General features: G+C 36.1%; 1 protein-coding gene across 1 annotated transcript in view; it reads left to right on the top strand.

Annotated features, from left to right (window-relative positions):
• LOC306851935 (melanopsin-A-like) overlaps positions 1-12,522 on the top strand; it is a 28,952-nt gene extending 16,430 nt beyond the window's left edge. Inside the window, exons 4-11 of the mRNA XM_079388458.1 lie at positions 2,269-2,472; positions 2,623-2,794; positions 3,035-3,199; positions 4,080-4,187; positions 5,615-5,801; positions 6,849-7,061; positions 9,028-9,093; positions 10,238-12,522. Coding sequence (XP_079244584.1) covers positions 2,269-2,472; positions 2,623-2,794; positions 3,035-3,199; positions 4,080-4,187; positions 5,615-5,801; positions 6,849-7,061; positions 9,028-9,093; positions 10,238-10,423 — 1,301 coding nt within the window. The 3' untranslated portion in view covers positions 10,424-12,522. The remainder of the gene's footprint in view (positions 1-2,268; positions 2,473-2,622; positions 2,795-3,034; positions 3,200-4,079; positions 4,188-5,614; positions 5,802-6,848; positions 7,062-9,027; positions 9,094-10,237) is intronic.
• The last annotated feature ends 3,365 nt before the right edge of the window (positions 12,523-15,887 follow it).

The following is a 15,887-nucleotide window of genomic DNA, read 5'->3' as shown; positions in this document are numbered from 1 at the left end:
CGTGAAGAGAACACCTCTCCAAAGTGCCAAACGCCATCGAATGTGAGCATTTGCCCACATTGCAGTCAGTTCGAGACCCCGATGAGGACGACGAGCATGCAGATGAGCTTCCCTGAGACGGTTTCTAACAGTTTGAGCAGAAATTCTTTGATTATGCAAACCGATTGTTGCAGCAGTTGTCCGGGTGGCTGGTCTCAGACGATCTTGGAGGTGAAGATGCTGGATGTGGAGGTCCTGGGCTGATGTGGTTACACGTGGTCTGCAGTTGTGAGGCTGGTTGGATGTACTGCCAAATTCTCTGAAACGCCTTTGGAGATGGCTTATGGTAGAGAAATGAACATTCAATTCACGGGCAACAGCTCTAGTGGACATTCCTGCAGTCAGCATGCCAATTGCACGCTCCCTCAAAACTTGCGACATCTGTGGCATTGTGCTTTGTGATAAAACTGCACATTTTAGAGTGGCCTTTTATTGTGGCCAGCCTAAGGCACACCTGTGCAATAATCATGCTGTCTAATCAGCATCTTGATATGCCACACCTGTGAGGTGGATGGATTATCTCGGCAAAGAAGTGCTCACTAACACAGATTTAGACAGATTTGTGAACAATATTTGAGAGAAATAGGCCTTTTGTGTGTATAGAAAAAGTCTTAGATCTTTGAGTTCAGTTCATGAAAAATGGGGCAAAAACAAAAGTGTTGCGTTTATAATTTTGTTCAGTGTATATATATATATATATATATATATATATATGTGTGTGTGTGTGTGTGTGTGCATTGTATATATAATAATATTAATTCAATATGTATTGATTACATTCATTTAGGCATTTGCTAGGTTGCTGTGTGTACTAAACAGTATAATATACAGTGAGCTAGTGATTATTGCAACAAAAAAAAAAAACCTTTAGAATGGTACAAGATCATCTGATAATCTGAACATAATACATAATATTCAAACAGTGGGAAAGAGTTCAATGATATTCTTGTTCTCGCTAGCCTTCTCATAGCCAGGGCTATAATCAAGAAAAGATTTCTGCAATATTTAAATTAGTAGTCAATGAATATGGACTTTTCAATGACAGGTTCTTAAGCTTATACCTTTTTCCAGTCTGTAAAATGAAAAACCTGTTCACACTGGTGGCATTTCCAAAGCAATTATAGATTCACAGGGTTACAGGGTTTTCCATTATTATTATAATTACACATCTATTGCCCACATGTGTTGCTTGTATAAATTAGCTAGTATTCCTATGCTGATAAGGAAAACATGTTCTTTTTCCATCTAAAGCCATTTTCCAGTCTTATCCTTTTCCCACAGAAGCTTGACTGAGGTGGTTGATTTATTAGGACAGTGTAGTAAGATTTATTACTTATACAATGTAGAACAATGTGAAGGACTTGTTTTATTAATGCAGAGCTGAATTATTTATTCAGTGCATTATGAAATGCAAGGATTAGTTCACCTAAAAATCAAAATGTGCTGAAAAAGTACACACCCTTATAGGCCATCTAAGATGTAGTTGAGTTTGTTTCTTCATCATAAGAGATTTGGAGAAATTTAACATTACATCGCCTGTTCACCACTTGGTCCTCTGCAGTGAATGGGTGCCGTCAAAATGAGAGTTGATAAGAACATCACAATAATCCACACCACTACTCCACTGGACCTCTAGTCTATCAATTAACATCTTGTGAAGTGAAAAGCCTCATGTTTGTAATGAATTTGAAGTTTCATAATGAAGTTTTTAACTTCGAAGTCCTCTATCCATAATATTGCTTTTTCCAGTGAAAAGGTTGTCTTGTGTAAATCAGGAGAGAAATATGCACAGTTCAAGCACCATTTAAAATCAAATACAGTCCAAAAGAGTTGTAAAATAAATGTGTCATTGGATTTTAATGTGAAAGGAAAACAATGGATGGACTTTTTTCATTTGGATGGATTTTGCAATGGTATTTTGGTCAGCAGCATCTTAATGCCTTAATGACGGATTTGTTTCTTATACAAACATGCAGTTTTTCACTTCACAAGACATTAATAGATGGACTGAAGTCATGTGGATAACTTTACTGTTATATTGGCGGTTTGGTCGGCATTCTGATGGCACCCATTCACTGTAGAGGATCTATTGGTGAACAAGTGATGTAATGCTACATTTCTCCAAATCTGTTCCAATGAAGAAACAAACTGAGCGTGAGTAAATTTAAATTTTTGGGTGAACTATTCCTTCACCATATTTCTTTTTACAATATTTCTCTCTCTCCACAGGTTGTGAGTTATATGCATTCTGTGGCGCTCTGTTTGGTATCTGCTCAATGATCACACTCATGATTATCGCAGTAGATCGATACTTTGTGATCACTCGTCCTTTGGCCTCTATTGGCGTTATGTCACGCAAACGAGCCCTGTGGATACTCTCTGCTGCTTGGGCGTACTCTATGGGCTGGAGCCTGCCTCCGTTCTTTGGATGGAGTAAGTGCTTACAATCACTCACTTAAAGAGAGGCATTTAATTGTGAAATTCAAGATTGAATAATGTATATATATCCTTCATTTATTAGAAAGGAAATTGTATCTCCTCATTTTAGAAGCAGCAGCATATAATTGTATTTTATATTCTCAGGTGCATATGTCCCTGAAGGTCTGCTGACATCCTGTTCGTGGGATTACATGACTTTCAGTCCTTCTGTACGAGCCTACACAATGCTGCTCTTTACTTTTGTTTTCTTCATCCCGCTTTTTGTCATCATTTATTGCTACTTCTTCATCTTCAGGGCCATCCGAAATACCAACAGGTACATGCTTTTACCATGTTTATGAGCGTATTTGACCATGTTTCTGCACCGGAAAGAGGAAAAATACTGTTTTTCTATAAAGAAGTGAAATATTATTTATCCATAAGAGATCAATTTTAGATTAGCGCTATGTTACAGTGATACAAAAACCTTGGCTTTGTAAACTAATGTATATGCTGTATCTTCTTGTGTGTACTGTATCTATCTGTTTGTTTACACATCTGTGTGATGAAATAACAGAGCTGTCGGAAAAATCAATGGAGAAGGAGGACCCAGAGACTCTATCAAGAAGATGCTTCGAATGAAAAATGAATGGAAGATGGCAAAGATAGCACTCATAGTGATCCTTTTGTATGTCATCTCCTGGTCTCCGTACTCCTGTGTGGCTCTTACTGCTTTTGCTGGGTAAGAATCAGTATCAGTCCATTGCTTTTATTGAATCCTTCTTGATGATGTTAGCTAATTAGTGTTGACGTCAGCTTATTTTTTTGTTTGTTTTGTTTATTGACATTTTTATTATTTATAGTTACCTGTGGCAACTAAAAGTGCAAAATATTTGACAGATAAAGTCATACTTCACTTATCACTGTAACTATGCTCACACACACTGTTCACTGCTTGTGCAAGAATAAAAAAGTTTGACTCTAGTTATTTTTTCAGACAGTACAAAGACTGTCTAGACACTCAAGGCAGAAATATGTCATATTAAAAAGAGCAGAGATAGCTTTAAATTAAAGATGATGAAAATTACCCACTTATCTATCATCATGAGGTACAGTGTGTTCTGTGTGAGAAGTAGACATTTTTCAAGGTAGTTATAAGAAGCTAAGGCACTAAATTCATATAATATAATATAAACATTAGAGTACATGCAAATGTATTGTTAATTTATTCAAATATTACTTTAAAATTTCAGGGGAACTTCAAATAAATATTTCAGATCACTGACAAAAACGTTACTTATAATTTAATATATAATATATATGTGAAGACATGATTTCTTCCATCGCTGTTTTCTTCCATCCACCCTCACAGAGAAAATGTGTCACAGAGTGTGAATTAAATTCTCTGATATCTTTTCATCAGACTCCCTTTGACAGGTTAATGATCACAGATGCCACATACCTGCTGCTTCATTTCCAAATGACTCAATGGTTTTACTCATTTACCGTGTCTTTGTAATCTAATATGTCTGTGTGGAGCTGTGAGTCCATGTCATGCTGCTTAGATGAAAGTAAAGCATTATATTGATGTGTAATGTTATGTCTTCTCACTCTTTCCACAGCTACGCTGACATGCTCACACCCTACATGAACTCTGTGCCTGCTGTGATTGCCAAAGCATCCGCCATCCATAACCCAATCATCTATGCCATCACTCACCCCAAATACAGGTGTGACAATGCTCAGTGTAAACCTTTCTACCAACAGCTGTCTACTCTGTTGTGTTTAAAGAGAATGATGCATATTCATGGATATCAGTTCATTTTGACAAATTATTACAATTATATGAATTATACTGTGACTTCACAGTGAACAAGAGAAAGAAATAACTGATATGTAATTTGTATTGTGACAGAAAATGACCAAGCTTGCATTGATTTTATGTTAAAACCTTGAATTCACACTAGTGTTTAAAAGTTTAGGGTTGGTATAAAATTTTGGAATTGTTTTTGAAAGACTTGTCATGTACCCCCCCCCCCCCCCCAAAAAATACAGAAATATAGTAATATTGTAAAATATTATTAGTTTAAAAATCAAATTCATTCCTCTGATGGCAAAGTTGAATTTGCAAAACTCCAGTCCTAAGCGTCATGTGATCCTTTAGAAATCATTCTAACGTGTTGATTTCTTATTAATAATGTTGAATAATATTTTTGGGATGAATAGAACATTAATGAAGAGAGATTTTATTGTAAGAAATTATGGTATCACTTAACTTAAAGTAATGCATTATAAAGGTTATTAAAGGCTGTAATGCATTATAATTATTCATAATGTACGTTGTACTACATTATATCTTGTCGTAAATAATTATAACCAAATTTAAAATGCATAGTGTAACCATGAATTGATAAGTGTTATAATGTATTAATTGTTGTTACAATTACTCATGAAATTGGTCAATGCATTATAAGGTGCATTGCAAGGCATACGTAATGCATTAAAAGTACTTGTTACTGAAATTTCTGTTAAAAATAGTAAAATCCTGGCAATATTTTACATTGTGCACTAAAATTGAAATACCCTGGCTGCATACTGAAGAACTGAAGCACAGCCGACTCAATAACCAGCAGCTCCGGTTTATTACAAATCCTAGTTTCCAATACCAAGAGACTTGTCCAGCTAAATTAAACATTGTTCCACAAACATGCACGCTGCACCCAAATCGATCAGCGGTTTTGTGTACAGAGCGCAGGCACAAGTACCTTGAGATGACAGAGGTAGATTCTGACCTTTAAAAGTCAGATTTACTTCAGATTGATCTGCTGTGGATGCATTAGGCCATGTGCTGCTCATAACAGATCTGAAGATTAATGCCTCACGATGAAGCACCTAAATGATGAGGCCATCATGTACCCATTCATATTGCCTGGAAATTATGGGATCATTGTGAAGGATTGATTTGAGCTGTCAAGTTTGGTTTTGACATAGGGCACAATGAGTAGAAAATTCCCTTGCCCCTTGAAAATTTAAGGCTTTTTAACAAAAAAAGGGTATTAATATTTCATTGACAGTTATGGAAAGTTGATGTGAACTGCAGTGTGCAGTTTCCTCTTTCAATGTTTCTGTCTTCTTTCACATATCACTTCTCTCTCAGGTCTGCCATTGCAAAGTATATACCATGTCTGGGAGTCCTGCTGTGTGTGCCTCATAGAGACCGGTTCAGCAGCAGTAGCTTTATGTCCACACGACGCTCCACTTTGACAAGCCAGTCTTCAGAGACCAGCTGCAACCTGCACCGTGCCGGAAAAACACGCTTGTCCTCAGTGTCTGACAGTGAGTCGGTAAGAAAACACCTTAAGGCCAGAAACAAACACTACACATGTTTGTGAAACCAAATTCTGTCAGAAAAATATGCCAGAACTAGTGTCAGATATTGTTAGGGAGTGCTAATTGTCACCTGAAAATAATTTTTAAGGGAGTTTTTTTTTTTTTTTTTTTCCCCTCTCTGATGGTGTACTATACAATATAAACATCATGTGCTCCATTAATTTGAAATACTTCAACTGAATAAGTTTACTCAAATGGCCAACCTGGAACTTAATAGACCAAGAACAGAATATTATGCAATATATCAAATGTTAGGTAATAGATACCTAACAGAGGAATTCAGTGTAGACACAATTTTAATATTTGGGGCATTTTGGTCACTTTCTGTAGCATTTTTGATGTTGTTGTTTTCTCTCCCTGTGATTAATAATGTGATGAAGTACTGTGCACACTGAATTAGCTGCATGAGGACATCACCAAGAGAATTTGATTATATCAGACAATAACACTTTAGTACAGGGACCAATTCTCACTATTAACTAGTTGCTTATTAGCATACCTATTATTAACATATTGGATGTTTATTAGTCCTTACATATTCTGCATGACCATATTCTACATCCCTAATCCCAATCTAATACCCAATACTTAAACTTAACCATTACCTTTCTAACTATTAATAAACAGAGATTAAGAGTTTATTGAGGCTGAAGTCATAGTTAATGGTGTGTTAATAGCAAGAATGTGATCTACAAATTAAGTGTGACCACCTCAGTTATGCAAGTAAAGTACATTTAAAGGGATAGTTCATCCAAAAATGAAAATTCTGTCATCATTTCTGTCATCAAATGTATACAGATTTGGAACAACATGACATTGAGTAAATGATGACAAAATTTTAATTTTTAGGTGAAACATGGCCAAGCATTCTCGTTTGCATTTGTGTAAAGTATGTTTCTGTCCGTCCTCATCCAAAGGGTAACAGCAACCTCACAATTATGCTTTTTGGATTTCTATTTAAGCTGTTTGATCAGCATTCAGTGTGTGTTGTTTATGGACAGGGCTGGACAGACACAGAGGCAGATCTCTCCAGCACGAGTTCACGTCCTGCTAGTCGTCAGGTCTCATCTGACATCCGTAAAGATTTGTCAGACTTCAAGCACACCAGCTCTCTGAGGTTGAAGATCAAGAGCAGAGACTCGGGTATCTTTGACAAAACCTCGGCCCAGAGTCTAGCCGAGCCAAACTTGAACCGGACCTGTACATACATCAGCGTAAGTGAGAATCTTCCAGAAGTGTTATATCTCACCTCATTAATCAAAAGCTTCCCAGCTCACTCAGTGCATATTTCATATATGAAATTAGGAAGATTCATTTTAGAGAGGAAACGACTCCATCAGATTTAAAATTCATTTGGAAATTTCATTCCATCCTTCATATCTTGAAGACAGTTCACTGCCCTGGTTTCAACCAGCGTAGTACTGTGACAAATGACAAGAGTGTTCAAGAGTGGGCTTGGTTATATGTGCTAATGATGCTCTTTCTGTGATTTATTTTGACTGTACATTAATTAAATTTAAGGGAGATTTGTGTTTCTTTCACCATTTTTTCTTAGATAAGACGGAACTATCATTTCTCTGAGATTTCTCTGAACTCTTCTTGCTTTAACTCTCCAGATGAAGATGTATTTTTTAATTTAGCCTGGTACTGGTACTGCTTAATAATGATAGATTTTCTTTTTTACTTAAATGATACATCACAAGCGAAACTTAACATTATTGAAAGTTATTATTGAAAATTGTATTAAAAATACTCTGACTGAGTGTCATGCACTGCTTATTCAATGGCATCGCTACTGATTATACAGCACAAAGCAGTACGACCAGAAACATTCAGTGCAGCTGGTGTGCTCTATATCCCGAACAAATGTCTCTTATGAACCGATTCCTTCAGTCAATCATATATACAGTGCAACGAGTATACTCTGATTCCTGAGTGAATGAATTTCATGAGCTGGTTCCTTTTAGTGAATCAAACACATACAGTACAACCAATATAGTCCAATTCCCAAAAGAATGACTCTCATGAGTTATTTTTTTTTTATGAATCAAACACAAGCACCACAGCCAGTATGATCTTTTTTACAAAACGAATGACTCTTTCGAGCCAGTTCTTTTTAGAGAATCAAACACATGAAATGCAGCCAGCGTAATAGGATTCCTAACTCTTATGAGCTGGTCATTTTTAATGATAAGACAACCAGTGCAGTTCTGCATTTTGTCAGTATTGTTTAAGAAAAATAAATAGATAAAATATGTTACCATGTTTAAAAAAAATATTTTAAAATTTTAGATTTTAATTATTTAATTGCATTTATGCAGCTTCTATAAAGAGGAATAATTTTTTAGAAAGAATTTTCATTTTTTTTATTTAATATTTTATTTTGTAATGTTAAACTATGATTGCATGGTTTGTTGCATTTCATAATTTAGCATTTAGATTTTTTTTTTGTCCATAGCTTTATCAGCACAGACTTGTGACCCATTTTTGGATTGAGACCCACCAATTGAGAAGCACTGATCTGCTTCACTGGAGCGATTGTACAACATACAGAGCAATAGTCAGACAATCACTCTCTCATGTTAATGGACTGAGACAAATCCTGCTTTTATGCTTATCATTTACCAGCCTAAAAGATATATAATGTCACATTGTTTATGTTTTCCAGTCACAAAAACTTTTTTTCATGAGTTTTAAATGAAGAGAAGTCATATCAAATTGATTTGGCTCCCAAAGGCTCCTTTTGTTAATATAATGTTAATCAGGCCATGAGCCAGTAGAGCAAGTGACAGATGTAGATGGTACGGTGTGGGTCAGTGTGCGGGGCGTTTCTTTAAAGAGCAGACTTGAATGAGGGTCCATTACATTGAGATTAAGCCTGCTTTAATTCTCCTGCTCTAATCTGCTGGTTTTAGAGAAATAATCCCTATAAACAGAAGCTCATCCCATGTCATCAAGATGAACGGCATTAGTGCATCCACTGGGTGGCACCTTTTGCTTTGCCCTTCCACCTCCGTTTTTATTGGTCACAGCCCATTTTAAACACTAATAGGCTGGCAGTGTGCTAACTTAATCAGTGATTAAAGATCTGAATTTGAAGAATGAGAAAGAGAAAGTTGAACTATGGAACCATGTGAAAAAACTCCTAATCATACATTTCATTCCTATCTCCTCTTTCAGACGGTGGGTGACAAAGATGAGATCTCAATGGCTGAGGTCAGCCTGTCCAGTTGTCTCTCGTCCTCTGTAAGTGCTCTTTTTGGACTGAATTAGTTTATAAATTATGTTTTTGAGTTACAATTAACATATGATGTCAGTCACTTCATGTACTACTGCAAAAACATAAGGTCTCTGTAGTTATTAACACGGAAGTGTCTGTTTTCTGGAAATGGACGTAACAGAAGGTCTGTGCATCACTAAACCAGATTTACATGTGATTATGTAACTAAGAGAGAGAAGTGAATGACACTTTTTCAACAACGGTCAAATATAGGAGGAGAAATAATAATAATACAATAGTCTTAGATATTCCTATCTGGACTGGAGCAGATTTCTCAGAGGATGCTGAAAAAAAGTGTATTTAATTAGTTCTGTAATCTTTTTTTGAGGTTGTGTGAGAGAAAACACTAATGTGTTTGATTAATACGGGACTGAAAGTCCATTTGTGAAACACAATTTTACTAAACTCTTCAGCGAACACTAGTCCCCTCCAAACAGGTCCAATGGCGGTATATGTTCCTATTGATTAATCTTTTGTGTTATGAAGGGGCTGTTTGGTTAAGCATACAAAATAAGCACACAGGATGTGAGTTAGTCACATTCTGAGGAAGAAAACAGCAATAGTTTGATCCTCAGAGAGAAGGGATACACAAATGCCAGACGTTAAATGAAACCAACCTACATGAGGTCAAATTAGGCATCCAAATTGACTTGTGTTCAGACGCAGTATGTTAATCAGAGAGGCCGAGGTACACTGACACAAAGTTACCCCAGTGTGTCATTATTATAGCTGTACCGACTGGAACCCAGCGCTGGAAGCGATGACAGGAAGCAAACCTGTCAGTGAATGTAAACACAAACTCTAGCCCAGAAAGTTCTCAGCAGATCAAGCTAAAAAACATTCCTGTATTGCTTGCATCAACATGACTATGGCGAGATTTGGTTCCAGTGCACTGTGGGAGTTTTCATTGATTCCTACAAGCAAGTCTAATACCTACTTATGCACTCCCAGCCTGATCTCATTAAGTATACATATAATAAAACAAACACACTTTTATTCAGCATGGATGCATTTAATTGATCAAAAGTGACAGCAATAACAAAAGATTTTACTGTTGTATCCGTTTCACCATTTTCAACTCACTAACTATTCTTTCTCTGTCACATTAAGGCAAATATAGTCTCAGAGAATGTTGATGAGAAAACACCGTTGGCGCGGATCCCTTCCATCATTGTGACGTCAGAGTCAAGTCCTGCCTTCCACTCAGAAGGTCGCAGCGGCGGCCCATCCAGACAGCTCCCAGGTGCTTCGGTGGAGGAAGCCTCTGTCACTGCGGAAACTGCTGGAAATGACTGAATACGGGCTGCACTACCACTTATTTATACTTCAGGACACCATCTTAACAGACTCTTGGTCATCTGACTTATCCCTTCCTCCTTTTTTGTCTCCTTTACACAGGGCTCCAAAATGAACCTGCATGCAGTTACAGCTGACACCTGAAATTTGGCTGTGTTGTATTTGTTGTACTTTTGCCTGTTTTGAGGTGGAAAATGGGCAACCACAGGCTATACGGGGTAAACAGGGCCTTTATTTTTTATAAGAGGACACCCTTTAAGGCTTCTTTCGGTGATGTGGAGATGATCCTCTCCTCTCAGGGAAGAATATGACAGTTCTGTGGGAAAAGCAGCGATCAGTGTTTTAGTTATGGATTGACACTGCTCAGAATATGTATTCAGATACATCCATCCCTGCTTCATCCTAAAAAGATTGTGCTGTAGGCCATAGGAATAAACAGTTCCCTGCGTCTGCACAAGATCAAAAGCAACACAAGATGTGACTTGAAGATTCAAACGCCTAGTTTTTACATTTTGGTCTATGAAATGTAGAGCCCTGTCTACAGGTGTAATCACTCTAGGACAGAAAAGTGGATATTTTAATGTTTCTTTAAAGGTAAAGTGTATAATTTATTATGAATATATGTAAAAATATTTTAATTGCAATGGCTGATAAATGATAAATGGATGGTACTTTACTACTTCATTAAAATATATTAAAAATAAAACAATAAAAGACTAAAATCAGTCATTATGAATGATTAAAGTGAATTTAGGCATCATAACATTATAATGTACTGTCTAAAATATATATTAATTTTCAAATTGACTTTAAATTTGCTGTTATCTACGGTTAACTTAATCTAAATGTAAAAACAGGAAAAATCTTGAATTTTCTGAGATAACTGATATGGTACAGATGATTATGCAACTCTAATTAATTAATTAATTTATTTTTTAATTAAACTCTTCAGCTTTGAGTTTTAGGCATTCCCACAAACATCATAATAAATCAAGCACTTTGAGAACCAATTACATCTTTCTTGCTGCTGATTGAATACATTTGTATATTTTTTTTTCCATCACTGTATGGCCAATACATATATTTGTATATATATTATTGAATGTTAATTAGAAAGTGTGCTCAACAAATGATTTTGACTGTATAATTTCTCATGCTTTTGTTCTGTGCCATGTTTCTCTATCCAAATGTGAATATTCGTGGTTGTGATTGTCTGCATGAATTCTTAATATAAATAGGCTCCTTTGATAGACATATTTGATTTGAAATGATCCTCACTTTCCATGCAGGCTACAGTAACCCATATTAATGTGAAAAAAAATGTCTTTTAAATTCTAGTTTTAGAGCCAATGGCTCTAATGAACTGTTCCGTTCAGATGCAGATTTGCCTTTCTGCTGGATTTCAGAGATGTTTTATTGGGATTAATATGCCAGCATCTGGGAGTCCTTAGGGATTAGAGGGGAAAGGCTTTTAACAAGATTAGTTTTGGGAAAGTGCTCAGCCAGAACGCTCCATTGCTTTTAAAGGCTGCTGTGTTGTCAAAGTTACATACACATACTCAGATAATGGTCTCTGAAGCAGTTCAAATGCACTGTCGCTCTCTCTATCTCTCCTGAGAGATACGTTTACCTTTTCATTTTGAGATAAATGTGCTTCATAGATGATTTTATGATGCTCTGTGGGGTGGTTTGCATATTTACTGATGTTGCCAGAATGTTCACCTGATTAGCAACTCCAGCAGTGAACACATACTGTATATCCTGTCACTCACAGTTATCATGTAGGTCAATAGTGTGTCTGCTGACTTGCATGTGATTTGTTGTCTGGACGCTGTCGGGTGACATAATCAAGTGTTATATGAAAGATAAGTTAGCTTATCAGCTAAAGCCACCAGGTCATACTTATTATTTGTGATAACATTGTCACATCTTCACTGCCTTTCCCTTTCCTGTTTTATCGACTCTAGTTCTGATGTTGACCATTATGAATAGTTGCATTGTAAAGTTCATAAGGTTAATTGTTTTACTGTTTAACAATGCACATGCACCTGCATTTTTAATTAAAGCAACTGTATGCACTTTTTATTTCTTTCCCACCCCGAATGTTTGTTCTGAGAGTATGTCATTTGGTACAAATTCTGTGAAAAGGATGGGCCCAGTTTACAAAAATATGTTCTAAGAACATTTTGTTATTCTCATTAAGTTAAGAAAATGTTGTTTCTGGATGTTCTCTGAATGTTCAAAAGATCCAATTTATTTAAATGTTTAAAAATGCTTTTTTCAAGGTTTTTGCGAAACATTCTATTTTATAATTTTGCAAACATTATGGGAGCGCTACTTTTAAATGTTCCGGAGTGTTCTATACAAGTAGCAACATTTAAAAAAACATTACATTAAAAAAAAACATTCCATGAATTATATATAATAAAGCAATAAGCCCCGAGAAGGGCAGTGTTATAAATTCACTGTAAAACCACAGTAATCAATTCATACAGTCCTCACATCAGCAGCCTCTCTAACATGGATAGAGACAGAAAACATGTAGGCTTGCAAATGTTTTCTAGTTTCTGTTTATATTCATCCATTTCATCATAAAAACGAAAGTAAAAAAGCTATTTTCCCCCCATAAACTATAGGCTTCCCGATGGTCTGGAAAAAGCCTTGAGCAGCCTATAACTATGTATGTAAGCAGTTGGTGGAAAGTGGCTCTGCATTTATAAGATTCACTCTGTCTGACTACAATGAGCTCTGAACAAGGTCACAGGCCCCTGGAGATAGGATTAAAGAGTAAACAACTCTATGTCATCGACTTTTTTGCAATTTATAATAGAGTAAATAGAGCCTGGACTCTCTGTCCTAAATTAGAGATGATCTGAGTATCTCTGCTGACCTTATGTTGCTGCAAACCCATATCTAATAGTCCTAGCTTTGGTATTTTGTATTTATGTTTCTTTACATATTGTTTTTCCTAATCAGTAAATCTTGTGTGGTGCTACTGTGTTTTCTTCGCAGCTGTTCTTCATGCAAATGTTGGATGCATACAAAAGCATACAAATCTTAGTCCATCTTGCGATGAGTGTGTGATTTCACTTTAATTTATTGGATGATTTATTTGAGTGATTTATAATGTTAATAAACATAAAATTCTAAGTATTATGAGTTATACTTGCATGTAAAATCTATATTTATGCTTTTTGGTTTCGTGCAATCTAGTTCAAAATACAAGTTCAAGTTTATTTGTATAGTGCTTTTTGCGATACAAATCATTGCAAAGCAGCTCAACAGGAAATTAAGTTTCCACAATATATTTATATATGGCAGAACCTTAATATATTTAACTTATGGCAAAATTTGGTAATTCTGTATGTTGTCTGAGCATTGGCATCCTCTGAGGTCCTCTGAGGGGTTGGCATTATCTTTTCTCAGGTGTTCGGTCATCTCAGATCATTTAAGGGTTGGATCCAGACTGAAGCTTCTGTAATTCCTAGTTACCACTAGTTATGGGATGTTAATCCCATGGCAGAAACAGAGAAACAAATAGAGACATAATTAGCGTAGCTGCTGTTCCATCTAAGCACAAATGATTTGTTCAACCCAAGCTAAAGAATAATAATAATGTACATTTGATCAGATATAACTGCAGTACAAGATTATAAGATGCATTATGTGAATGCTTGGCTAAAGAGATGTGTCTTTAATCTAGATTTAAACAGAGAGAGTGTGTCTGAACCCTGAACGTTATCAGGAAGGCTATTCCAGAGTTTGGGATCCAAATGTGAAAAAGCACTACCTCCTTTAGTGGACTTTGCTATCCTAGGTACTACCAAAAGTCCAGAGTTTTGCGACCTTAGGCAGTGGGTTGGATTGTATCGTGGTAGAAGACAAGTTAGGTACGCAGGAGCTAAACCATTTAGGGCCTTTTAGGCAAGTAATAATATTTTGTAAATGATACAGAACTTAATAGGTAGCCAGTGCAGAGACTGTAAAATTGGGGTAATATGATCATATTTTCTTGACCTGGTAAGAACTCTAGCCGCTGCATTTTGGACTATCTGTAGCTTGTTTATTGAAGATGCAGGACAATCAGCTAGCAGTGCATTACAATAGTCCAGTCTAGAGGTCATGAATGCATGAACTAGCTTTTCTGCATCAGAAACAGGTAGCATGTTTCGAAGCTTGGCAATGTTTCTAAGATGGAAGAATGCTGTTTTTGTAACATGGGAAATATGATTTTCACTCACCTTAGTGTGAATTTGAATAATGACACAAGAGGGCTCAAAAAAAATTATGTTCTTTTGATGTTCTGCATTAAAGAACAAGACACATAGTTGATAGTCCATTCAGTACATTGGCTACTTCCAGTGGCAATCCAGTTGTCAGATTGATGAAACTGACTGATATAGTAAAGCTTGTTAGACAGTTACACTTCTGTGTTATATATTGTTATATCTATGACCAGTGTAACAAATGGTCAAGTGAGGAACCAACTGTACAGGTGTTAGATGATGATAATCTTTGGAGATAGTAAACCCTGTGATAAAGATGTTGAGAATAAACTTACTAGGTTTTTAAGGTGGTTTTGACCAATTTCCAAAAAAAAAAAAAAACATAAACAATTGCACTCCCTTTTAGGACCAGTCAAGACCAGATACTCCTTAATACTCAACAGTTTTGTCCTTTCACCTTTAGCACTTTAAATGCCTCTGTTACTTCAGTAGGATTTAGTGAAAAATGCATTAATTACACTGTAAAAAATAAATAAAAGTTAAGCAAACTTAAAAGTTTAAGGCAACCAGCTTCAGCAGATTTTTGCGTTTTCTCAACTTGTTGTTTTAAGTTTATACAACGAAAAGTTTAGAGTTTTTTGTTTTTTTACAGTGTAAAACCTGCAGTAATATGTTGATTGTTCGTTAAAAGTAATGGAAAAGGTTAATGCAGGAGTTGTCACACTCACCTTAGTGTGAATTTGAATAATGACACAATAGGGCTCCAAAAAAAATCTACCATGTCACAGTGGATGAATACAGAGAGGAAAGTTAATTTATGGCTGAGAGTGAGCTCAGAATAATCACTAGTTTGAGACTGTGCATGGTGCCATCAGCCAATCAGCAATGTTGTTTTTCTATAGCTCTACAATCATTAGTCACATGCCATTTACAGCTTCAGTGATTGGCTCAAAAAAACCTTGCAGCAGAACTGAATGCCCTGTCCAAGATGGAAGAACTTAAATCACAAAATTCTAGGAAGCCCTGCGGCAGCAGCAATTGCTACTGGACAGAACAGGAATGCTAACGGATAGCTTACACCAGCTATTATGAAACTCGACAGTTACAAGACAGTTATAATCAGTCAACCTCAATCAAATCTTACAGCCACCTGTTTGGATTCACACCCTAAAAGAGCTGTTAAATGACATTACGTCAGACTTAGCACTAATCGCTCCTTGTTTATTAGTTGTTTCCCA

This window comes from Barbus barbus (genome assembly GCF_936440315.1).
Source record: "Barbus barbus genome assembly, chromosome: 32".
NCBI classification, from domain to species: domain Eukaryota; kingdom Metazoa; phylum Chordata; class Actinopteri; order Cypriniformes; family Cyprinidae; genus Barbus; species Barbus barbus.
This window is presented reverse-complemented; position numbering and strand designations above follow the sequence as displayed.